This window comes from Conger conger, chromosome 9, assembly GCF_963514075.1.
Source record: "Conger conger chromosome 9, fConCon1.1, whole genome shotgun sequence".
Taxonomy (NCBI): domain Eukaryota; kingdom Metazoa; phylum Chordata; class Actinopteri; order Anguilliformes; family Congridae; genus Conger; species Conger conger.
In genome coordinates this window covers 24,223,003-24,246,990 of record NC_083768.1, presented here as the reverse complement: position 1 = coordinate 24,246,990, position 23,988 = coordinate 24,223,003, and the positions used below count along the sequence as shown (strand labels likewise).

The window sequence follows — 23,988 nt, the reverse complement described above, 5'->3', positions numbered from 1 at the left end:
ATTTTCTCAGTAAAATTAGCCTAGTAAATGTAATGTAGCCTATTCCTTCGCCTAATTGATTTTTCCATCGCTCCACATTGCAAAAGTGCAAAGGGCGAACAAAAATGTGAAAATATGGGGAAATCCTACAGTAGCCTACATGATTTCAGTCGCTGTTTCCCTCCTTGTCGTCACCAGTTTCCCGTTTAGCCGTCCTTGCCCAGTTAAGGAAGTGAGTCAGATGATTGGGGTCCGTCACCGTGAGGGAGAGGAAGAGGGAGGGGGGGCAAAGGGAGCGAGAATGAGAATAAACATCACCTTAGAGGGTCGATCGGAGGAGGAGGGAAACAGGGCGGGCGCCGTATCTTGTTTTTCAACGGAAAGCAGACTATTAACGGTAAGACAAGGCCCTCTGTGTATGGATTCACACGTAATGCAGTCACTCTTCGTTTTATGTAATCGGTAAATAGAATAAGCAATCCTGTGCTAGCTTTGGTTCGCCGGGGACGAGCATTGCGTTTAGAACGAAGAAGAAGAGGCGAGATATGGGGTGAGAGATAGCGCCGCTCAGCTCTTATGTAATGCAAGTTCCTGAGATTCATCCATTTATTAGACTATAACTTCAGTTTATTTTCTCGGTTTTGTGCATTGCAGCTGTTTTATCAGCCAACCATGTTTGCTCTCATTGGCGTTTTTAATTGGGCTATAGCTTATCACCGATTGCTGAAACCTGCAAGAATAGGACCCGTAGCGGTTTTTCGTTATAGGCTACACTTTTCTGATCGCTACAGCTTTAGGGCACAGGATCTGCATAAAAAAATTAACATGTAAGCGTCGGTCTAAAGGATTGGCTACATTACAACCGTCGATCAGCACAATAGTTCATCAGGTCGTCCAATACTAATTGTGGCAGTTAATCAGATACATTTGCATGCATTTATACTAGGCTAACACTTCCGTTTTGTAGGCTATAGCTAAGTAAATTCCTAAAAGCATCCAAAATGTACGCCTACACTGTTTGATATATTTTACTTGTAAATCTACATAGTCTACGTACACAGTTGTTGCTCTAGCTAGTCATGTATTTTTAGATACGGCGCGATGGACTGACTTGCTCTTGTTGAGCGCTGACATTTTTTCATGCCTGAGGCGCGCGACCCAGTTACGTTGGCAGCTGTTACAGATGTGGTTGCTGTCCTTCAGCACCACGGGTGCGCGCAATATCAAACGGAGACTCCGAAATTCAGGACATAGCAAGTGTCTGCAACAACGCCTAAATCGTTGATATGGAGAATTAGCCCTATAGGCTATTAACATGAATGTAAAGAATATTAAGTCAAATTAATTTTCAAACTCTAGGTCTCTTTACCTTCTCTTTACCTATTTCGAGAGGGAAACTTCATAACAAAAATTATTACGTTTATCAAACACAATTTTGTTTCCTTTCTCTTCCCTGTTTTGATAGTACAACAATATCTCACTCCAGGGAAAATATGTTTGGGCTTCAACAAGATCGGTTTGGTGATCAGGAAGTGGGCAGTGGGCCCTCCTCCGTGTGTCTCATAAGCAACAACCAGCAGCGGGGCAACAGGAAGTGCGAGAAGGACGGCAACTTCAATTTCCTGGGCCAAGAGGATGACATTCTGACGGGAGACGAGAACCGCAATCAACTTCGCTCGCGGGTCCAGAATGCGCAGGGACGGGATGGTCACTACGGATCCGGCGCGCTGTCTCCGCTCTCTCGCCTGCCCTGCTGGAGTCCTCTCGAGCCTCTGCCGGAGATCGAGATCGGGGAAGAGGGCTGCGGCAGAGTGCCCCCCGACGGCGCAGAGGGCAAGATGGAGGAGGAGATGGGGAGAGGAAGGGACGAGCAAGAGGAGAAAAAAGTGATGTTTCAAGCAGAGGAAGAGGAGGATTATGAGGAAGAAGGAGAGGTGAGGGAGGACGGGGACGAGTGGGGAGACAGCGACTCTGAGTTTGAGTTCAGTTTCAGGTCCGGTTGCAGCTCTTCCTCTCTGAGCACTGAGAGTTTCGAGGGGGCGGGGGCAGGCAGGTTCAGCAGCGTCTGGGACCGTATCTGTGTGGGGGGGCCGAGAGCAGAGGAGCAGGAGGCAGGGGGCATGGTGAACGGTGGGCCCGGGGACGGGGAGGGAGAGGAGGAGAGGGTGGCAGAGAGGGGCTATAAGAGTCTGGGAGGGGCTGGCCCACTGGCAGAAGCCTCCTCAGATTCTGACGCAGACCTCTGCTCCGATCTGCCCGAGCTGCAGGAGGCCGTCTGGAGCCTGCGGGACCGCGAGAAGTTCAAGGCCAAAGAGATGGAGAAACACCAGGTCCAGCTGACCATGTACCGGCGCCTGGCTCTGATCCGCTGGGTCCGCACGCTGCAGGGCCGGGTGCAGGAGCAGCAGAACCGCCTGCAGTCCAGCTTTGACATCATCCTCACGCACAGGAAGGAGCTGCTGCGACTGGGCTCTGCCGCAGCCAGCCAATCGTAGGGAGGCGAGGAAGAATAGAAAGATGCACGGGCCTCAGTCAGCCAATCAGAAAGAGGGAATGCAAAGGCAGAGGCATATGCTTTAGATAGGTGTCGCCTGGAAGAGCGATGGTTCCTTTGGGTACAGGGCAAATTGAAATCATTCCTGCCTCTCACTGTGTTTAAGGAGTTTCTCCTCAGATGTATTCCATATATTTCTGTTACTCCTTATGTCATATTGTTGGAGTTGCTTGTCCAATGTTCTCAGAGTTCTACTCTTTCACTCCTAAATCTTCCCCTCTTTCAGAAACGAGCTTAAACCTCAGAATCCTTTAGAATCAGGGATGTGGGTTGAACCATGTCAGTTGAACTTTTCCACTAGACCTCCCTTTGCATTATCTCAGTGTGTACATAAAATATAGCATTATATTACATGTAAAGCAAATAATTTTAAATAATTGTTTATGGATATGGAAATGTGTCTCCCTCCTTCTTTGTGATATAATAAAACATAGTCTAACATCTTAAACCTATGTGAGTGTGTGTGATTTGAGTGGGTAACGTTAGCTATATCTCATGCACTCGTTCGATATCTTTTGGTATTTAGCCAGGATGGTTTAAGGTACAAGGGGCTTGGTGATAAATAATTCCTAGATCAATTGTTTAGAAAGTACCCAGTATACAAGTTAACATCCATTGAATTTCCAAGATTTAATTTCCAAAAAGGAATTGTTTTAATGTCTATGGGCAAATAATAATATTTTGTTGCATAATTATATTTTCATTACGGTACTGTAGTCTATTTGAAGAATTACGAGAACTGGCTGCATTTCAATGACAGAATTGAAATGCCTTGAAATGGGGTGTCTTTTAGCGTCTTCTTGACCTTTTTTTGTAACAATCGTTTCTTCTTTAGAGGCACAGAGTTTTTTGTCTTGCTCTCATCACACGGTGGAAGGAGTGTTGGGGGAGTGGTGGCTGGGTGTAGGACCGACAGTGTGCATGGACGAGGGTTCAGCGCTGTGGATCTCAGCGCCCCGGGGCAAGGAGCTGCTCGCCGGGATGGGTGTGCGTGTGTCTGTGTGTTCACAGAGATACCGGCGTTGGACGCCTAATCCGTAGTCTGAGCTGCTCTTTAGGGGCCAAACTGCCACGAGCCTGGTCCCTGGGGGATTCTAACAGCCGGCGCCCCAGGGCCGTGTGCCGCCTCGGACCCAGTACACAGCCGCCAGTCCAGCCGTGCTGTAGAGCCAAGGCCCCGGGGCGAGTTGAGGATAATCCGCGGTTGTGGCTCTGAACTCGAGAAACATAGATCCCCGTTAACTGGCGGTCCTGGGCGCTTGTATAACTGTGAGACTGATATTGATCTGTATAGCTACAGCTCTGAAAAAGGGAACAAAAGCGTCAAAGACTACAGTTGTGCACGTATACAAAACTATTAATCACCTAAATTCACGCTTCAGTCACTGATTTCCCGGTCCAAAAAAAAGATTATGCCAAAGACCTACCAACTGAATGCTGTGCTCCCAAAATCATCGACTCAAGAGTGCTGAATGGTCACATTTAACCCTGTCTGTGCAATACCGTCTTTAAGACATAGAATAAGGTTAATATATAGGCCTATATTATTGTATTGCGTGTTAAACAGTTGCACAAAAAACAACATTAAACATTTTCGCATTAACTGTTTTTTGGCCTACCAACCTTACTAAGTAACCTATTGTAAAAGTTTCGAGGAAAACGTTTCAAGTTCTCATTTCTTCAGTTGTGTATTTTTTGACAACGTAACATACCGAGTCTTCACCCTGAACACATCTTGCAGTTCCTAAAGTGGCACTGTATAATAGGCGCGCCTCGCGAGGGGGCGACCTGCGAGTCACACGCGGCAGAGTGTGATGGAGACCCTGCTGGGCGTGAATCGCGGTGACGGTGTCACAGCCGCGCCGCCCGGGGAGACGCGCACACACCCGGGATGGCCGCGGGACGCGCCATGCACTGTCTGCCTCTAAAAGATGAACTGTTAATTTTGTTGAGAGATGAAAAAAGCAGGCGTAGGAAACGAGTTTAGCGCCGTTTGCGGCATTTTTCAGAGAAATTATTGCTGTCAAGAGAGAGCCGAGAGGTGTGCGCAGTTGTTCCAAAGGCAATGTTTTTGACTCTTCTTGGACCAAGGCCCACCGCATCCAACCATTACTTTTTTTTTTTTGCATCCCACCTTTATGAGTTGCTTGGGTTTAGAAGTTATGTCATAACTGATTAATTGGTTGCAGTTTATTTTGTGCTTTGAAATCAAAACTAAAAGTAATGTGGGTGCTAAACAAACAGTTTGCATTACAGTCAACAGAATGTGGAAACCACAAGTATTGCGTTATAAAAGTCAGTAATGGTTACAAAACAATGAAAATAATAGCATGCAACACAACAATCTGAGTAATTAGTTTGTGATAACCAGATGTCAATTAGGCTCTACACAATAGAAAACTGAACATCCCCTGTCTTCTTAACAACAGAAAACAATCCTCCTCACTTGAGAACTGAAGCAGATTTAAATACTAGCGAGTAGATATTTGTTTGTACGTTGCTTTCAATTAATATTGGCCTAATTAACATAAATCTCAACCTGAGTCCTAAAGTCAAATCGAGACGGATCCAGCGAATGGTATGAACTGCGGGGACATGAGCTCGGACTGTGTGACTTTGGGCGCTAGAGGGCGACACGTCGCCGCGGTCTGGAGAGGTTTGACAGACAACGTGCCAGACTGACATTTAGTTCTTCGTTGCAAGCACTAGGGGGCGAAGTAGCCAGAAAGCTGAAACTCATGAAAGATGTTCATTATTACTGGCCGTAATTACACGTTATACTGTCCGATAGGAATAGGGGATCTGTTTAAAACCGACCACTTAAAATGGGGTAAATAAATAACTCTACAAAACACAGATGCACATATTTTAAAGACATTATAGTTCATGTACAGTGCTCTGAGTGATTAGTGGCACATAATCTGTAATCTCCTCCTTGCTCTTTCAACCCTTTCCACCTCTTTCTTTCCCTCTGTGACCGTGATACTCCTTCAGCTCGAGCAGCCCCTCTCTCTGGACATGCCGGGCTCTCTCCTTCTCTCCCTCTCTCCCTCTCTCCCCGCCTGATGTACTGTGACAGTGTGGATTGTGCGCTGGCCCCCAGCAGTCTGTTGGCGTGGAAACAATCAGCTTTGACAGGAAGGGGGATAGGGGTGGGGTGTGGGGGGTTGCTGCGGCCCGGGGCCTTTGCATGATGAACCGAATAGAGATCTGTCTTCAGAGAATACGAGAGAGGGAGAGAGGGGGATATGGGAGAGAAAGAGATAGGTAAAAAAAAAGAGGAGATGGAGTGGGAGAGATTTAATTAGGTAAAAGCAGTCAGAGAAAGTTGATTGTTGTCTTAATATGGTTCCAAGGGTGACCGCGTGTCCTCATCGAGTGTATAGCAACACCAGCATTATTCAAACGTCAGATTATATCATTAAGAAGAGTCATGCTGAGGCCCGGCTGAAGTCTTCATGTGTGGGATAATTTCTGCAGCCTTTTTGAAAATTTTATCTCGGATGTCATTTCCCACTTAACTAGTACAACAGACCTGCAAGAATGAATTCATTATCTCTCACAGTTATCATCCATTAATATTTTTGTACATTTATTCACTGATCATGTGTAAGATGATGCTAAATTAGCATAATAGTTAAAGCTACACTCTCAGAAATAAAGGTATAAAAAGTGCCTTAAAAGCTACAAATGCTTGTTGCTGGGGTGGCACCTTATAGGTGCATAAAATTGTACACGTGTCCAGCAATATATCATTAATTTGTACCTTCTTTGCTTGGAAAAAGGTCCTCATTTGTACTCCAAGAAAATACGACTGTACTTTCAGGGTAAATTTGAGAATTCTGGAAGAACAAAAATGTACCTTCACCGTCACTTCATTTCTGAGAGTGTACACTGCAGATGCCATCCCATTTATGTATTACTGGATAAAAGTCAAATTTCCTTTCCTGTCATTAACACAGGCTACTGGGAAATGCATTGGGGTGCAAATATATGGGCACCCCTGGTTTAAATGTCTGTTAAAATGAATCTGTTTGTGATCAAAAGCAAACCTGAACTGATGATACAGTTGATACAATGATACAGAGTTAAACATGACGCCTTTCTGCAAATTCTTGCTTTTTATTTTAATTTTCTACCATTTATAAATTATATTTTAAAAAAGTAAAAAGGGCCCTGAACTAAAGTTTAGGAACCCTTTTGGATTATTCTTTGTTACTTTTTAAAAAGATGATTACCAAGGCCCAGACCAAGGTAATTTACTTGTAAGGGCTTCAATGCGTCAGGTTAGTATAATTCCAAGAGTATTAAAGTATAAGTAACTCCATGCCTTCTGAAGTATCCAACTGCAGTGGCTGTTCTGTCTGGTGTTAACAACAAATGTCCAAGTTGACCTTGGACATTTGTTGATGTCCACAGTCACCAGACTGGAATATTATTGAAAATCTGTGGAGAGATCTCAAACATTCAGTACTTGCAACGAGGCCGAAGAATATTTCTGAGCTAGCGGTGTTCTGCCAGGAAGAATTGTAAAAAATTCCAAAAGCGAGAATTGAAAGACTCTTAGATGGCTACAGGAAGCATTGACAAACTGCTATAGTTGCCCAAGGAGGAGTTGCAAAGTAATAATTGACAGGGTTCCCAGGCTTTTGCACAGGGCCTTTTTCCTTTTTTTATTATTTATTATTTTATTAATTTAATTTTGAAGAAATGTGCCATGTTAACGTTATACAATTGAGAGGTCAGGTTCGCTTCCTTTCATTTAGATAATAATTGTAAGACTTTTTGACCAGGGGTGTCCACATTTTTGTACACTACTGTAGGTCTAGCAGGACAAGTGGGATACATCTGAGTGATACATAGCCAAGGCTTACCTATTGTAGACTACCCTTGAGGAAAGCAGGCCGCGGTAACCTGATTTGCTCCAGTTAATATCCTCCTGTGAATAAATAAAATGTACAAAGGTAAAACACCTGATTATTCAACATATTCATTAGTAGACTATACAAATGTAATATCGTTTTGATTTATTTACTTATACATATACAATTGATCTATTTATATCTAAGGGTCTGCAAAACGGTTACAATATAGGTCTACGCTCCACGTTTTGCCGTTCAAAAATTGTGGCACTGGCGAATCCGGGTGACAAAGCCTGTTGGTCTGGGCGGGTTCAGCTGCCTCGGCTGCTTTAACCAGCTAATAAATATGAAAACAGCGGGTTTAAACTTTTATTCGTTCACTGCCTGAAAGGATTATACCATTCTATAGAGTCCCATGTAAATCCTGAAACCTCATAATGCCCAATGTTGTCTCATAAAACTGTGTCGGACAATGGCATAAGAAAGGAGGCTTTTTCACGCATAAAGGGTTTTCACAAGAGCACATTGAGAGGAGACCCGCCGCGCCACGCCCCTGGATTATTTTGCTGTCCGTGAAAGCGCGACTTGAAGCGGCAGGTGCGTGTGCCAGGCACGGGGGTCGTGAAGCGGGGGAGCGGGCTGCTTCGAATCCGGGCAGCTGCCGGGAGGAATTTGTTCAGAGGTTGTCACTTCCATTTATTTTGCTCTCTTTCACCCCTTCAGATGAAGTGATCTCTCGTGCCCAGGTTCCCCACACGCCCATTCCCAGTTTAGAAGAGCAAAGCGCCGCTAAACGGTGACACTCCGCGAACAATAGTGACAGAGGGTTGCAGTCCCATCCCGTCTCAACACCGTGAAATTGTGGATTAGACCGAGAAGCGGCCCCGCTGACACCGGCCTCGCATTTCTACACGTATGATAATCAATTGCCAAATTTCTGGCAAGTTAAACAAATACCCCAGTTAAGATTTTAACACCATTCCGCATACTGGTCTTTCATGCGAAATCCCTCTTTTTCTTGAACCCAGCTGTATGTGTAGGCTATGTTGCGATTAGCAGGTATAGCCTGCTATTATTGCCATTTTGTGTAGTGTATATAGCATATACTACAAATGTGTGCATGATCAAAACTCACAGTTGTATTATATAGCCTATACAAAACAAATTATTTTATTGCCTATAATACCTGTTATTAGATACATGGGCCTACATATGAAAAGCAAAAATGTGCATCCAAAATGATAATACTGAGAGTATAATTGTAAAAGTAATAAAAAATAAGTAGTCTCGCTTTGGACCTACAAAACAGGTGTGTGTGTGTGTGTGTGTGTGTGTGTGTGTGTGTGTGTGTGTGTGTGTGTGTGTGTGCGTGTGTGTGTATGTGCATGTGCGTTTGTGTGTGTATATGTGTGTGTGTGTGTGTGTGTGTGTGTGTATGTGTGTCCGTGTATGTGTGTGTGTGTGTGTGTGTGTGTTATTAAGGGGTTTTATTACATGGATGGAGGCTTTAATTCAGCCCAAGGGTTTGACTGTCCCCACCCCCCACATCACCACCACCTCATTCCCTAATCTCAGGAGTTCAAGACCAGTCTCCCGCTCAAGCAACTCTACCCCAAGGCAATGGTTCCTTAATCCTCCAAAACTCAGACACGAGTCCCATAGGGTCTTGGCACGTATACATAAAAAATTGTTAACACTGGCACTGCTCACACCAACAACTGTCAGAAAAAGCATTGTGCCTCCTCATTCTGTGCAAAATAATGGGATAAATCCTGTTTATTAATCTCAGCTCATTCAGGAAATTGAATCCTGGCAGACCACAGAGAATATGGGTGGCAGTTATATCAGTCTTTACTTAAACTCAGACAATGTATCAGCAAGTCTTTACTTTCTCTGCTGTGAGTCTTTTGTGAGTGAGTTGTGCTGCGAGTCCATTTATCAAGGCTTTCTCAGCTGAAACATCCTATAATTTATCACCGCAGAAAAAGATAGACACACAGAGGCCGTGTTGAAAAGACTATCTAGTCGCCCATTCATTAAACTTTTATTCAAAGCAACTCAGTAATTCAAAGGGCCCAATTACACACATTGCTTTTTACTTGGGTGCTTGCTCAAGGGTATGTCGGGCATCATTACAGTGTGGTCACCAGGGACTCAGCCCTGCTCTCATCTGCAGACAGAGACCAGCACTCTGAGCCACATTGTCTGGGACACACAGAGACGGAAAGCCTGGATGGCAGACATAAATGACAGACAGACAGACAAAGAGAAATAACCATTTTCGTCCAGAAGTATATCGAGATGTGTGTATGTGTGTGTCATGGCGAGTGCGTGTATGTGTTTGTGCGTTAGTGTATTAGCAGTCAGAGCACTGTGGCCCAGAGGCGATTCCTGTGTGCGCCTGCAATAAAAAGCAAAAGAGAGGAAGTGAGATGGGTGGGGGGGGGGGGTGAGCTCGGGTTGGGGGGGTTGTGAGAGCGAGAGAGGGGGAAGGAACAGGGAAACAACCAGCAGCACTTAGAGCTCCTTCACTGTCATTGCTCCCAGATCACGTCCCCGTTGGGCTCTCTCTCCCTCTCTCTCTCTCCCTCTCCCTCTCTCACTCTCTCTCCCTCTCTATCTCCCTCTTTCTTTCTCACTCTCTCTCCATGTGAAAAGAGGAGAAGAGCATCTTTGGCAGGGTAATTAAGAATGGCCTCTAAACACAGGAGTACAGCAGGAATGTTCCAGATGAAAGTAAAATGATTAAAATAATTACAGGCTCAGAGCTGATGAGCTGGAGTGCGGGGTGGCCGCCGGACATTTGTCTGTAATTAGTTAATTAATCTGAATGCAAATGATGAGCCCTAACGAAGCCAGTCAGGCTGAACAGGCAGAGAGAGAGAGAAGAAGAAGAAGAAGAAATTCACAAATGAGTATCAAACACCCAGCTTCACACTCACGCCATATATACACAGGCCAATAAACAGTAAACTACACAGTACATATATTACATTGTCTTATATTTGAAGATAGCATGCAAACACTTTCACTCTTTGTGAAGGGCAAACAGGTGCATGCGTGCACACACCACACACACACACACACACACCCACAAACACACACAAACACACAAACACACAAACACACAGCATGGCAAATGTGCACAGCTGCAGTCACACTACCATTGCAAATTCTATAATCCTACTTTGCAACACTATCAAATGCCGTAAGGTGCACCTTCTGTGACTAAATTTGTGCAATTCCCTGCAAAATGTGTGCGCTTCAACTGGTTTTAAATTCTTGATATTACATACATTAAACTGAAGATCCTAGTATTTTCAAGTTTTTCTCAGGTTAGGTACAAGTGAGTTTTGTTTGAAAACATACACAGTAAAGTTGCATTTGAAAATTGTTCTTGACCTCAATTTAATGTCACACATTCATATGCTAGGTGGCTACCTCCGTAAAGTCCAGTCAGGTTGTTCACGTGTAACGAGGAGGTATATTGCCCGAAGAATGCAATTGATCTATTTATTGCCGTGTTTGGATTTGTCTTATTCCACCTCACTGGATAGTGAAGGTTACGTCTAATAAGACGTAGAAATACACTGGGCTCCAGAATTATTAGCACCCTTGATAAATATGCTGTAAGCTAAACAGTTGTTGACATAGTGTAAGCTATATTTTTTAACATGTGTAAAGTATTGTGCTTTATTAATGATTCAATGGAATCAACCAAAGTCTTTTCAAATACAAACTGTATTTCCCCAAAAATCAGGTTCGACTCCTAGTTTAAAACTTTGTGCAAACACCCCTGGCAAAAAATTACAGCTACAAGTTTTTTCCTATAATTTCTAATAAGGTTAGAGAACACATTTTGAGGGATCTTTAACCATTTCTCCTTGCATAGCTTTTCAGAATCATTGATATTCTTGGGATACCAGCTCTTCAGTTCAGACCACAGGCTTTTTTTGGGATTTAATTCTGGAGGCTGAGATAGCCACTGCAGTGCATGGATGTTGTTTTTACTTTTCCATTTCTGTGTGCATTCTGATGTATGATAGGAGTCATCTACCTACGACCAAGACTCAGCTTTCTAGCAGAGGCAACTACATTTTCTGGCAAGATCTTCTTGTACTTTGCTGAATAAATTGTGCCATTAATCTTAAATAGTGCCCCTGGACCACTGGCAGCAAAGCATCTCCAAAACATCAATGACCAATCATCATATTTGAGAGTAGGTATCTGGTGCTTCTCTTTGTAAGCATTTCATTTCATCACCAAACATGAAGATGGTGTGTATGGCCAAAATTTATGTCTCCTCTGACCATAGCAATCTCTTCCATTCATAATTCCAATGAGGTTTTGCAAATTCAAGATGTTTGGTTTTGTTTACTGTGCTCAGTAAGGGCTGTTTAAATTTTTTTTGAGACTTGGTGACCCCAAGATACAACCAATCTCTGCGATTCTTAAACTGCTATCCTTGGTTTACCTATGGCTTCCCTCATCATCTTCCTTACTGTCAGTGGAGATAATATGCACTTGCATCTTCTTCCTAGTTTGCATTCCATATGTTTTACGCCTTTTTATTATTGCCCTTACAGTGCTAAGTGGTATGTTGTAATTTTTGTTTTACCCATTACCTGTCAATTACCATCTGTGTCTTCTGAATTGACAGTTCTTTGGCTTTTCCCTTGCTGATTGTTGATAAAGGGATTTTCAATGCTCATTTTCATACTCTAGTGAAACAGGGAGTGATAGGATGAAACAATATAGTTCCTTTAGACTGAGATTAACTAAGTTCAAGTAAAATTGTATTGCCAATTTCACTTTGTGTGATTCCATTTACAATAATTGTTAGGGGTGGCAATAATTATGGCAGCTGTGGTTTTCAGAATAATAAAAAAAAAATGATATAGTAAATGTATTCAATAAAAGTCTGTGGTTGGTATTTATATAGCTCTGTGCAATTGATGCTTCTCATTCACCCATTCATGTACACTCATGGCAACTGGCTGCCATACAAGATACCAACAAGCTCATCAGGAGCATTTGGGTCAGGTTAGGTGTCTTGCTCAGAAACACTTCAACACACCCAGGGTGGGATCGAACGTGGCAATCCTCTGACTGCCAGGGGACTGCTCTTACTGCCTGAGCCAACAGTTTTCCCATATGTTTGAACATAAAATATAGATCAGTATCCATGCAGCCTTTTTTCCTCATTTGTATTAAGGGTGCCAATAATTCCTGAGTCCACTGTACAAACAGTGGATTTACAAAGTATTCAGACCCCTTCACGTTATGCGCAGTTAACTATGTTGTCGATTTAATTTTAAATGGATAAAATGTTTGCCCATCTAATCTACTCCCAATATCCCATAATGACAAAGTGAAAACTAAAACATGTTTTTTAAAATGTATTAAAAAATCTAAGACTTAAATGTCTTATTTACATACAGTATTTAGACACGAAGTATTTAGACAGTATTTAAGACACCAATTGTGGTTAGGTGCATCCAGTTTTGCTTTAATTATCCTTGAGATGTGTCTAGAACTTGACTGGAGTCCACCTGTGGCAAATTTAATTGATTGGACATTGGACAAAGGCACACACGTGTGTATATATAAGGACCCAAAATTCACACTGTATGTCAGGACAAAAACAAGCCATGAAGTCCAAGACTTTTGGACCTCACTGTACATAGATATACATTACAATATCTAATATATCTAATAGATTCAAAGATTTATATTTACTTAATTTGATTAATGTATGTACAAACGTAATTTCAAATCTTACTTTTTTTTTTTATTAAGGAAAAAGTCACATGACCTATGGAATAATTGGTTATTTTGTGTGAAGTAGCTTTTTTTTTCTAAGTTGATCAAGGATGTATGCAGTAATAGATTACACCCCATTTAAAAGGTGGAATAGTCCACAGTGGCTATACTGGTAACTGCAATCGGACTTTTAGATATTAGGGGTGTTACAGGTATCTAAAATGTATGAAGTTGGAAGTGTTGTTTAAAGGTACAATAGGTCATATCGGACTTCTAACGGAAGTTGCACTCTTGCGTAAACGGTATATGATAACCCGCTTGGAGTTAGCCAAATGGAATTTAAAGGATTCTGAGAGCATGAGGAAAAATGTTCTGGTCTGATTTAACAAAAATGGAACTTTTTGGGCAGAACTCCAAGCACTATGTCTGGCGAACATCAGGCACTGCTCATCACTTGGCTAATACCATCTTATGGTGAAGCATGGTGGTGGCAGCATCATGCTATGGGGGTGCTTCTCAGTGGCAGGGCCAGGAAGACTGGTCAGAATTGAGGGAAGGGTAAATGCAGTCAAACGTGACCATACACGTACACGTGACCATAGACTGGGGCGATGGTTCACCTTTCCGCATTACAATGACTGAAAGCATACAGCCAGGACAATGTAGCAGTGGCTTTGGGACAAGTCACTGACTGTCCTTGAGTGGCCCAGCCAAAGCCCAGACTTACACCCCATAGAACATCTATGGAGAAACCTAAAGATGGCAGTTCACAGATAATTCCCATCCAATCTGATTGAGCTTGAGAGCCAGGAAGAATGGGATAAACTGCAAAAAAAAAAAACATGTTTTCACATTGTTATTATGGGTTATTGGGTACAGATGGATGGGCAAAAAATTCAATTTTATCCATTTTAAAATTAAATCATCAACACAATAAAGTGTGCAAAAAGTGAAGGGGTCTGAATACTTTCTGAAGCCACTGTATGTAATACTAAAGCACATTATACTTCTTCATGTTGTAGAGTCAATTTATTTAACTTTATTCTCAGTTTTCATTACTGCAGGAGCATCAGAAAAGATTATCTACTCATTTTCGGTTTAATAGCAATATTGCAATTGTGAATTATAAATTGTTCTGGACTGCAGGACAAAAGTGGAGTTTGCTCCCCTATCACGTGTTTCTGGAAAATCTGTAGCTTCTGTAGGCCTCAAACGGAAACACTGTGACGTTATCATTGCGCGCCGGTACTCATATTTGCTGTGTAATATATGTGCTGAAAAGGCCGGGGCTTTGCAGGGACGGAAGAAACTCGGAGAGATTAAAGAAACTCGGAAAAAAATAGTACATTATCCAACTATCGCTTTAAATAGGCTTTCAGTGTGGCACTATGGAGTATTTGATCGGGATCCAGGGGCCAGACTTTGTCTTAGTTGCAGCAGATAACGTTGCGGCTAGCAGCATAATTCAGATGAAGCACGGTATGATTAAGCTAAACTTAGCTAGCTACTTCGCTAGCGAGAAAGCAATGTTTCCTTGCTGTATGAAATGAAATTAATGAAAGTAGTGGAAACTGTTAAATTCCATTTGAATAACGTCAGGTGTTGTGGGAAGAAGTCCTCATTACAATGGACGGTTCAGTTAAATCGACTCATCTCCTATCTTCAAAATAAAACTGCTAACATTAGCTAGCTAAATTAAAGTTAGCATGAGGTTATTGATAGCTAGGTATGTGTTTCACTCTAGGTACAGTTTAGCTGGCAATCTTAATAGTCTTAGCATTGTTAAGACTTGTTCGTTTGTTATTGTTCTAGATGTCATCGGCTGATCTCCGCAACTAACCCATAATTGCAGTTTACTCAATGACTTGGCTGTTAAATAGAAAGTGAAAGTGCATTAATAGAACTGAACCCAATGTCAGAATTTTGCGAACATATTCCTCCTTATCTTATACAAATGTATCCTCAATCCTGTATACCGTGTGTAAGATAATGTGCTTATCGAGAGTTATTTAAATTTAATTTTAGGCCAAGTTCCTAAGTGTAATGTTATTAACAGAATTAGGTATTTATACAGGCTCGGTTTTTAATTGTTTAATGGTGTGTGTTCCAAAAACTATGATTACCATGCATGCATGTGTCGGCTGTGTACGAGTATTGTATTATGTAATGACGTACTTTTATGTTGCTGTGCACGTGGCCTTCAGACTATGACAAGATGTTCAAGCTGAGCGAAAAGATTCTGCTGCTGTGTGTGGGAGAGGCGGGCGACACCGTGCAATTTGCAGAGTACATCCAGAAGAACGTTCAGCTCTATAAGATGAGGAACGGTGGGTCCCCCCTTGCTCGTGCCATTGAGTATGACATCACTTGCTGAGAGGGCAGATGGATCTGTAGCATGTTTTTGGCACCAGACCTTTTTGGTATTTGTGTTTAAGCTAAAGGAACACCTTGGTTGTATGGATCCGGGAACATGAATATCAGTTAATCATTTTTATTAGTCCTTTCTATGAAATTTAACAAACAATGAATGATTCAGAAAATTAGATGCACTCAGCAAATACAGCTTATTGTAGGTATTAAGTGTAGTAAATAGCTGGCCCTCAGTTCATACTGTTTTTGTGTTTTTATTTCACCTTTCTTTTGTCTGTTAGGTTATGAGCTCAGCCCTGCTGCCGCCGCTAATTTCACCCGCAAGAACCTCGCAGATTACCTCCGCAGTCGGGTGTGTAAATCTGTCTGTCTGTCTGTCTGTCTGTCTGTCTGTCTGTCTTTGTCTTTGTCTTTGTCTCAGGTGTTTCTACACATCTGTTCCTCTGTCCTAAGGGAGATGTCCTTATATTGGGAATATAGTAGGTCATATGATTAGGGTTTCATACAGTTTTTTTTAAAGAGGCTTATAGGTAAAAATAAGTAAGAGCAGTTTAGGTAGGGTCTGTTAATATCATATTGTGAATTAAACTGAGTTGTTTAAGATATGAATTGCGTGATTACTTTATCATAAGGGGACACTGCATCCACTGGCGTGGCCTACATCTAAAAAATTAAACCTGACACCCAATGTGAAATGCCTGCAAGAAGTTAATGGTTAACATACAAGTACTGTGTTCAAGTGTGTTTATTATTCCTGATGATAGAAACTACAGCAACTTGGTGAAATGATCTCTCTCTCTATTCAGAGAATTGGTTGTGAATGAGGAAGCACTGCAGTGTCTGTACTGTGGATTTGTTGTGTTTGAGTCCATGAGACATGAGTGTGTGCATACGGTCCTGTCTCGCTCTCTTTGGTATTGTCATTGTTTTGGGAATGTGCCAAATATACCTCTTCAGTCTCAAAGGGGTGGCACACCCGTTCATGCAACGCATCATATCCCAGTATAGTTACGTGTGTGTGTGTTTATGTGTGTGTCTTTCACTGTCTGTGTGTGTGCGTGTGCGTGTGTCTTTGTTTGTGTGAGTGTGTGAGAGAGAGAGTGTGTGTTTTTGTGTGTGTGTCTTTCTCTTTCTGTGTGTGTGTCTCTGTCTCTCTGTCTGTCTGTCTGTGTGTCTGGGAGAAAGGTTGCTTGTACATCAGTCCATTCTGTTGCTTGTACATCAGTCTTCTCCCACTTCCTCCGTCACTGTTGCCGTGAGTCAATTTGTTAGGACACGTGTGGCTGTTGCCTGTCACAATAGCAGGAGGGAGAAAATAATTACAAAAATAATTAGTGTACGTGACGAAGGCTGGCTGACGAGGTATCGTGAGACGCCGGGTGGCGGTGCGGGGGTGCCGGGGGGCCGGGGAGGGGTCCCAGGAGTCCACCTGCTGCCACCACAAAGAGACTGAGGAGCTGAAGGCTGCTGGTGGCAGGATTTAAATGGTCGGTGCTCTGTTTGCTCATGACTGCTGTTCTTCTGTGTCGCTATTCTGACTAACTCCAGTGCCAAAGGGCAGAGGGGCAGCAAGCAGAAATTCTGCCGGAGGCAGACATGTGTGCTTAAAACATTGTAAGTCTAATCCCTGTCTATTTATAGCAGTCTCCATAGGTTAGTGCAATAGTAGGTCCTGTCTAGTCTGTTCTGGTTGCCGTTCAGTACAGTTTGGAGGTTTTGTGTCAGTTGGTGTTTGTTTCAGGCAGGTGTTGGTCACAGGCGAGGTTTGTTGTTAGAAGCTTGGTGTGGGTGACGTACATCTCTCTGGTCCCCGTTGCCCGTGCAGGTGAGAGAGACGATCGCTCTCTGTGTACCTACAAGGCGTCCAGCACAACAGGGCCGTCCTCGCTCCCCAGGAGTTCGGCGCTGCGGCCCCCAAGCGACGGCAGTGAGCCGCACAGATTAACAGACTGCGCTCTTACCTCACACACCAGCCACCTACTCTTACCCCACACATACGGGAACCCCCCCCTCCCCAGACACCCATGGTAACAAATATATATTTAAATCTGTGCTCTTTTCAATCTAATCTCGGATTGCAAAACTGAGTACGGATTGGTAAACCGTTTTAATATATATATTTTTATATTGTAGCTTTGAGCTCAGACACAGCCCCATTGGTGAAAGCCTAGGTGATATCGCCCAATCTGCAAAGGGCTAAGAACAAAGAAGCGCTCTGGTTTTGGAATATGTTCATGTGCGATAGTTTGCCCCCGCATCGTGGACCTGTGCAGGACGCAGGTGCACATTTGGGTACCCTGTGTGTGTCCATGTTCTGTTCAACAGCAATTAATGAAAGATTGAAAAGGGAAATCGAGTTAAGACATCGTATCTGAGGCTAGGTTCGGTCAGGTTTTAGACGGGAGACTGGACTGTATGTGGTGTCTGTTTTAATTGTCATTTCTGTGTGCGTTAAGTTAATGTGCTATTCTCAGCCGGCGTGTGTGTGAATGCTGGTCATTCGGTGTTTGTAACTGGGTGTGTGTATGTGAATGCTGGTCTTTCACTGGTTGTAGGTTTTTTTGTGTGTGTGTGTGTGTGTATGTGTGTTTGTACGTGTGTGTGTGTGTGTGTGTGCGCGCGTGCATGCTGAGAGAGTGGGAGTTCAGGTGCGGGGCTAACGAGCATGCTGCCTCTCTCCCGGAGGTGCAGGTGAAATGAGGGGGAAGTGATCGTGCTGCTGATACTGTAGCAGTGTAAGTTGTGAGACAGGTGCAGAGAGGTGTGTGTAACCAGGTGCAGAGGGGTGGGTGTGGGCCACCAGGGAGGGACCCAGGGGTACTGTGATGAGTTCAGACATGGGCCTGTGCCCCCCCCCCAAGCCTCCTGCCTCCCCCACCCCCGAGGGGCTGACCCCCGAGCAGAGACAGCCTCCCCTCCAGGCCCCGCAACAAAACACACACACACACACTCTCTCACCCACACACACACACACTCTCTCACCCACACACACACACACTCTCTCACACACACACTCTCACACTGGGGAACACACACACTCGGGCACACGCGCACACACACACACACACACATTCACTCACACACACACATGCACACTCTCACGCACACACACACACATTTACCCTCTTGCACACTCACACACACACACACATTCACCCTCTTGCACACACACACACACTCACTCACACACACACACACACACACATTCACTCACACACACGCACATTCACTCACACACACGCACATTCACTCACACATACATTCACTCGCAGACACACACATTCACTCTCTCACACGCACACGCACGCACGCACACACACGCACACACACACACACACACTCAACATGAAGGCTATAGACTCTCAGGTGCACACACAGACAGGAACATGGTCGGTCAGTGCTGTCAGGGATCCATCGCGCTGTTAGCAAGCCTTCTTTGGGGTTCTGCTAATCCAAAAAATGTTTATAACTCAATATTATGTGACGTTCCACAGACATTCACACCGGACAAATGTAAAACCTGCTGCAGTTATATGGACAGTACTGCATACTGCGTACAGGGAATTGATTGACATGTTCAAAAGTGTTATACATTTTAACATGCTGGGCAAAATTTTTTAGAAGCGCTCAATCTTTTTATTAGGGGGGCTCTCTGTCATAGAAAGTGAGAACCGCTGGTCTACAGGGTCTGTCTGCCAGTCATGCACCTTTTGAAGATGGAGAGAGGGACAGGGTAGAGGACGTTAACGGAGTATGGGCGAACGGATGAAGTGAAGGAGGGATGGGGGTGGATGGGCGAAGAGGAGCGAGCGAGGGAGCTGGAGATTGGCGGGGAGGAAGAGGAGCGCTTCGGAGGAAGAAGAGTTTTAATGAGACCTTGGCGTCACTCCAGGGCTGAGGGTAGGGGCGAGGCGGGGGGGTGAAAGCAGCGGGGGGGCTGTTTTCCGGCAGATGTCACACTGCCGGTGACACCCATCCCTCACCCCAGACCCCCAACACCCGCCTCCCTCACCCCACCCCACCTCTCAGCAGTTTCACACCCCCACCCCGCCCCACACACACTTTCTGCCGCTGCTGTTGTTGTTGTTTCATTTCTCATTTTATTTAGTTTAAAACCAGAGCTGTTAATGAGAAACTGTTTCTTTGGTATGTATGCGAGGCGGGGAGGAGGGGGGGTTCAGTTATAGTCATTCAGCAGCTGAGACGGAGGTTGGCAGCGCGTGTATGTGTGTGTCCGCGTGCGCTAGTGTGCTTGTATGCACGTGCATGCTTGTGTGTGAGTTCATGCTGTAGGCCCTGTGGCTCAAACTGCCACAGCCGTGACCACGTCTCTCCTGTGTGTAATGTGGGTTGCCTGTGTTCAGACCCCGTACCACGTGAACCTGCTGCTGGCCGGGTATGACGAGGCTGACGGGCCGGGGCTGTACTACATGGACTACCTGTCCGCCCTCGCCAAGGCCCCCTTCGCTGCCCACGGCTATGGAGCCTTCCTCACCCTCTCCATCATGGACCGATACTACAAACCCGGTAAGAGCTCCCTCCGTCTGGGTCTTTTCTCTATCTCTCTCCCTCCGTCCCTCTCTTTTTTTCTCTCCTTCTCTACCTCTCTCTCTCCCTCTCTATCTCGCTCCCTCCCTCCCTCCCTCCCTCTCTTTCTCTATCCTCTCTATCCCTCCCTCTCTCCCTCTCTCTCCCTCACTCCCTCCCCCCCTCTCTCTCTCTCTCTCTCTCTCTCTCTCTCTCTCTCTCTCTCTCTCTCTCTCTCTCTCTCTCTCTCTCTCTCTGTCCTTGTGTTTGTCCCTTCCTCCCTGCGTTGTCCTCCGATGCTCCCTTCCCCTCTGTCTCCGAGGCTTTATTGGTGTGACATGACATATCTGGAGTTGTGGTGAAGGTGGCTCTCATGCGTTGCGCATATACATTCTGCCTTCTCGCCACGGCTTGAAGCCTCAGCGTCTGCCGTCGCGCGCGGCAGTGGGGAACAGAAATAAAAACACACTGTGGGAAGCTAAAGAGGACAGAGGAACAAACTCAAACTCTCTCTGTGCCTCTCTCCCTCTCCCTCTGTTGTTAATCGACAGCACTAATAATTTCCCAAGCCTTCACGTGCAGTGTGATGTGTTAATATAAGTGCTCCTCAGGTTTCATACGTTACTCTGAGGTACATATGCACAGATATGTTATTGCACTCTCCGCGTGCCCCCGGGGCTTTTGTATATGGCTGCATGCTCTGCTGTTGTTGTGGCTGTGGCTCTCCTAGCATGACCGGTGCTTTTCTGCGGCGGTCGTGTTGAAAGGGGCGGGAATGTTGCCTGACCTCTCGACTCTGTTCCATTCATTCTCTCCCTCTCTTCCCCCCCCTCTCTCGCTTTCGCTCAAATGAATGTTTTTCACCTCAGACGCAGGGTGTATTTGTGTGTACAGTGTATGGTGATGTCACTTCAGAAAAATCGCTGTCAGAAGGAAGTCTGTATTGAGGTGAAAAAGAAGGTATTAAGTGCAGTGCTAAGAGAAACAATCTCTGTGTCTGTGTGTGTGTGTGTGTGTGTGTGTGTCTGTGTGTGTGTGTGTGTCTGTGTGTGTCTGTGTGTGTCTGTGTGTGTCTGTGTGTGTCTGTGTGTGTCTGTGTGTGTGTGTGTGTGTGTGTGTGTGTGTGTGTGTCTAGATCTGACCCGGGACGAGGCAGTGGATCTGTTGAAGAAGTGCGTGGAGGAGGTGAGATTCGTCTCCATCACCTGTTACAGCTGCTTTTAGCTCTGGCACATTACAGATGCCAGATTTTGTTGCTAACTCAAGATTGCATTCTTCCACCTCAAACTACGGTTATTTCCACATATTTGCTAATGTGTGGCTCATTGAAGGTTCATAAATATTATCTCACTCATACTTATTTATGGTAGAAATGTATTGTTGAATGTGATTTGTCTTTCAGTCAGAAATGTGTGGTGGCATCGTAATCAAATTTACAACAGACAGCGCAAGGCTAATTTTAAATTGCAATAATTTCTCAAGTGCAAACCAACAGGGAAATTATGTAATAACATCGACACAGAAAAATGCTGACTTATGTTAAGCTCCAGTGTAAAGTCTGTGTTAAATTTCCATGTCACCCAGTCCTGTTAACACAGGCAGTAATCATTATAGCCTGCCGTCATGAATAGAGTCTAGGTAAAGGAGTGAAGCTCTTGGCTAATAGCTGGCCAACCGTCTTGTATTACTCTGCCAAAAAAGAAGATGCATAATTTCTATTAATTTAAGAGTAAGTTTATATTTATCTAGCAGCGTCCCGAAACACAAGTCCTTTTTCTCCATTCAGTTCCTAGCAGACAGTCCACAGCCCTACTGCGTATTTAATGAATACGGCCTTGCTTGTGGATTATTGTTGTGAAGAAAATTAAGTCTTGAATTCTGTGAACCATATTGATATTTGTGAATGCAATATTCTAATTAGAAGAATAAGAATCTTTCAGTATGCAGCAAGGCTAGATGTCTCTTACATATGTTTACATATTGTCAAGGTTAACAGTTGAGGGCTGTGAATATACAAATAGGGGCTAATGCCAATCTAACGTGTGTAAGGATCACATTACTGTGCAACGTTTCTGAGACTTGAAATGCTTGTTTACGGTTTGCTGTGAAGGTAGTTTCATTTGAAGTCTTGGTTTTTTAAGAGAACAGCGGTGCCCGTATAGATCCCCCAGAGGGGCGTTCTGTCACTCAGAGCCGTGGAAGGAGACACAAAGCCGAGTGGCTTTGAGGGAGTGCTCCTCACGTTCAGCTCTTTTGCTGTGTGTTCATTTCCCTGCTTTCCCTGCGTGTTTAGGGAAAGGTGCACAGACCTGCTCCACACAGATTCCCTGTGGAGAAAGTTATTTCAATAATCGTCTCCTTTAACTGTCCATTTTTTCATGGGAATTGTCTCTTCTCCTCCACTGCAGCTGAGCAAGCGCTTCATCCTGAACCTCCCCTCCTTCAGCGTCCGTCTCATCGACAAAGAAGGCATCCACGATCTGGAGAGGATGGTGGTGGCTAAGTAGCCCCGACCCTTGACCTTGGAGTAAAAACTGATCCTTGACCCCCCTGAAGCCCTCATCCTCTTTTGTACTAGATTTGTGTCTTATGATACTTCCAATAAAAAATGCCGTGCTTTGCTGCCCGACTGTCTACCTTTCTCTGTGTTTATTAACTTCCAATAGACAGTGTCTGTATGAATATTCTGTATGAATATTGACCACAGTGAAGGCCTCTCCCCTGTCTTGGGAGCTGGACACAGCTAATCTCATGCTTGTTTGTTTGTTGAGTGCATGGGCATATGCTTGTGGGAAGGGTGTGCGTTTGGGTCTGTATGTGCTATTTTTTGTGCGATTGTGGATGCGTTTATGTTGTGAGTGTGTGCGCGTATGCGTGCGGGCAAGTGTGTGCACGCGTACATGTGTGTTTGTAGCGATTGTGCGTACGGGTGAGTGTGCGCATGTACGTGTGTGCGCACGCGCGTACGTGTGTGTGTGTGTACTTGGTATGCGTGTGTGCTGGCTCCCTCTCCTCCACACAGGTGATTAATAAACATTAAACACTCCCTCCTCTCCTGAGCACTCCGGAATCTGACGGGAAGGGGAACATATGTTTGCCTGGAGGCAGAGGGGGAGAGGTAACGTCCCTGCTGAGCGATGGGGAGGGAGGTGGGGGCTGGATCACGGGTTCGGGAGGGGGAGACGAGTGGAACAGGTAGGGAGGGTTGAAGCAGAGGAGGGAGGTATGGTGACAGATGGGGAGAGGGCGGAGAGCGCGTCGCCCAACTTCACCGCGGCCAATGTCCGTGCACGTGGCTACTGGATCTCGGCCTTTACGCCAGCTTATCACACGCTTAAATCCGAGACTCAAAATGGCCGCCGAGTTTCTGAACGCAGAAAGTTACAGTGTGTGGCAGGGGTTTTTGTGTTGTTTTTAGTTGGCTGGTGCCCCCAGGGCTTTAGGATGTTTACTGAGGCAGCTGAAGATAGAAGGCTGTCCTACAGTGGATTCTAATCTCTGAGCCTCTTTCACAATAAGTATAACGGTATACAGTGTAGTTCTGGGGAGAAAATTACCACATGAAGTAACTATTTATTGCTAAATATTATATATATTTCACAATTAACAAAAATCACCACCTCAACAAAGTTCTTTGTACATTCTTTTTAAAATTCCTGTAATTTGCGATGAATAACTTCTTTGGGCTGATGTGTCCTACATTTAGTATGGTTTGTCTCAATATTTCCAGAGGAGCATTCAATATAAAATGTAAATAAAGTGTTTCCGTAGCTCTACAGTAGCAGTTAACCAGGAATAAATGTTCTGGTCCAAAATTATTTTATTGTCAAGTAGCTGTTATTTTAATTGTGACACACAGCACGCTCTTTTTTTAAAAGTCATACGAAATGGTATCTCGGATATTTTATTTTCTCCTGGTTGGAATTCCCAGTC

The 23,988-nt window shown here is 44.4% G+C and overlaps 2 protein-coding genes across 5 annotated transcripts; both read left to right on the top strand.

Moving 5' to 3' along the window:
- Nucleotides 1-239: 239 nt before the first annotated feature.
- LOC133137822 (UPF0500 protein C1orf216 homolog) lies at nt 240-2,981 on the top strand. Of its 4 annotated transcripts, XM_061256191.1 has the most exons (3): nt 386-529; nt 1,445-1,913; nt 2,247-2,981. In XM_061256191.1, the coding sequence occupies exons 1-3, from the start codon at nt 525-527 to the stop codon at nt 2,472-2,474; spliced, it is 702 nt and encodes a 233-aa protein (XP_061112175.1). In that variant the 5' UTR covers nt 386-524; the 3' UTR covers nt 2,475-2,981. The 4 variants fall into 4 exon arrangements, with proteins under 4 accessions (XP_061112173.1, XP_061112174.1, XP_061112175.1 ...); XM_061256189.1 differs by lacking the exon at nt 386-529 and adding an exon at nt 240-376 and having other exon boundaries at nt 1,445-2,981; XM_061256190.1 differs by lacking the exon at nt 386-529 and adding an exon at nt 275-376 and having other exon boundaries at nt 1,466-2,981.
- An 11,420-nt stretch (nt 2,982-14,401) lies between these two features.
- Nucleotides 14,402-22,689, top strand: psmb2 (proteasome 20S subunit beta 2). The gene is made up of 6 exons (XM_061256390.1): nt 14,402-14,637; nt 15,363-15,485; nt 15,810-15,880; nt 19,893-20,055; nt 21,191-21,240; nt 22,464-22,689. Exons 1-6 carry the CDS (start codon nt 14,547-14,549, stop codon nt 22,560-22,562), a joined length of 597 nt encoding a protein of 198 aa, XP_061112374.1. The 5' UTR covers nt 14,402-14,546; the 3' UTR covers nt 22,563-22,689.
- Nucleotides 22,690-23,988: the final 1,299 nt, after the last annotated feature.

Coding starts and splice junctions, on each gene's coding strand:
- psmb2 (XM_061256390.1), top strand. CDS start 14,547: ATGGAGTATTTGATCGGGATCCAGGGGCCAGACTTTGTCTTAGTTGCA. Junction 14,638..15,362: donor CATAATTCAGATGAAGCACG/GTATGATTAAGC, acceptor CGTGGCCTTCAG/ACTATGACAAGATGTTCAAG. Junction 15,486..15,809: donor GCTCTATAAGATGAGGAACG/GTGGGTCCCCCC, acceptor TTTGTCTGTTAG/GTTATGAGCTCAGCCCTGCT.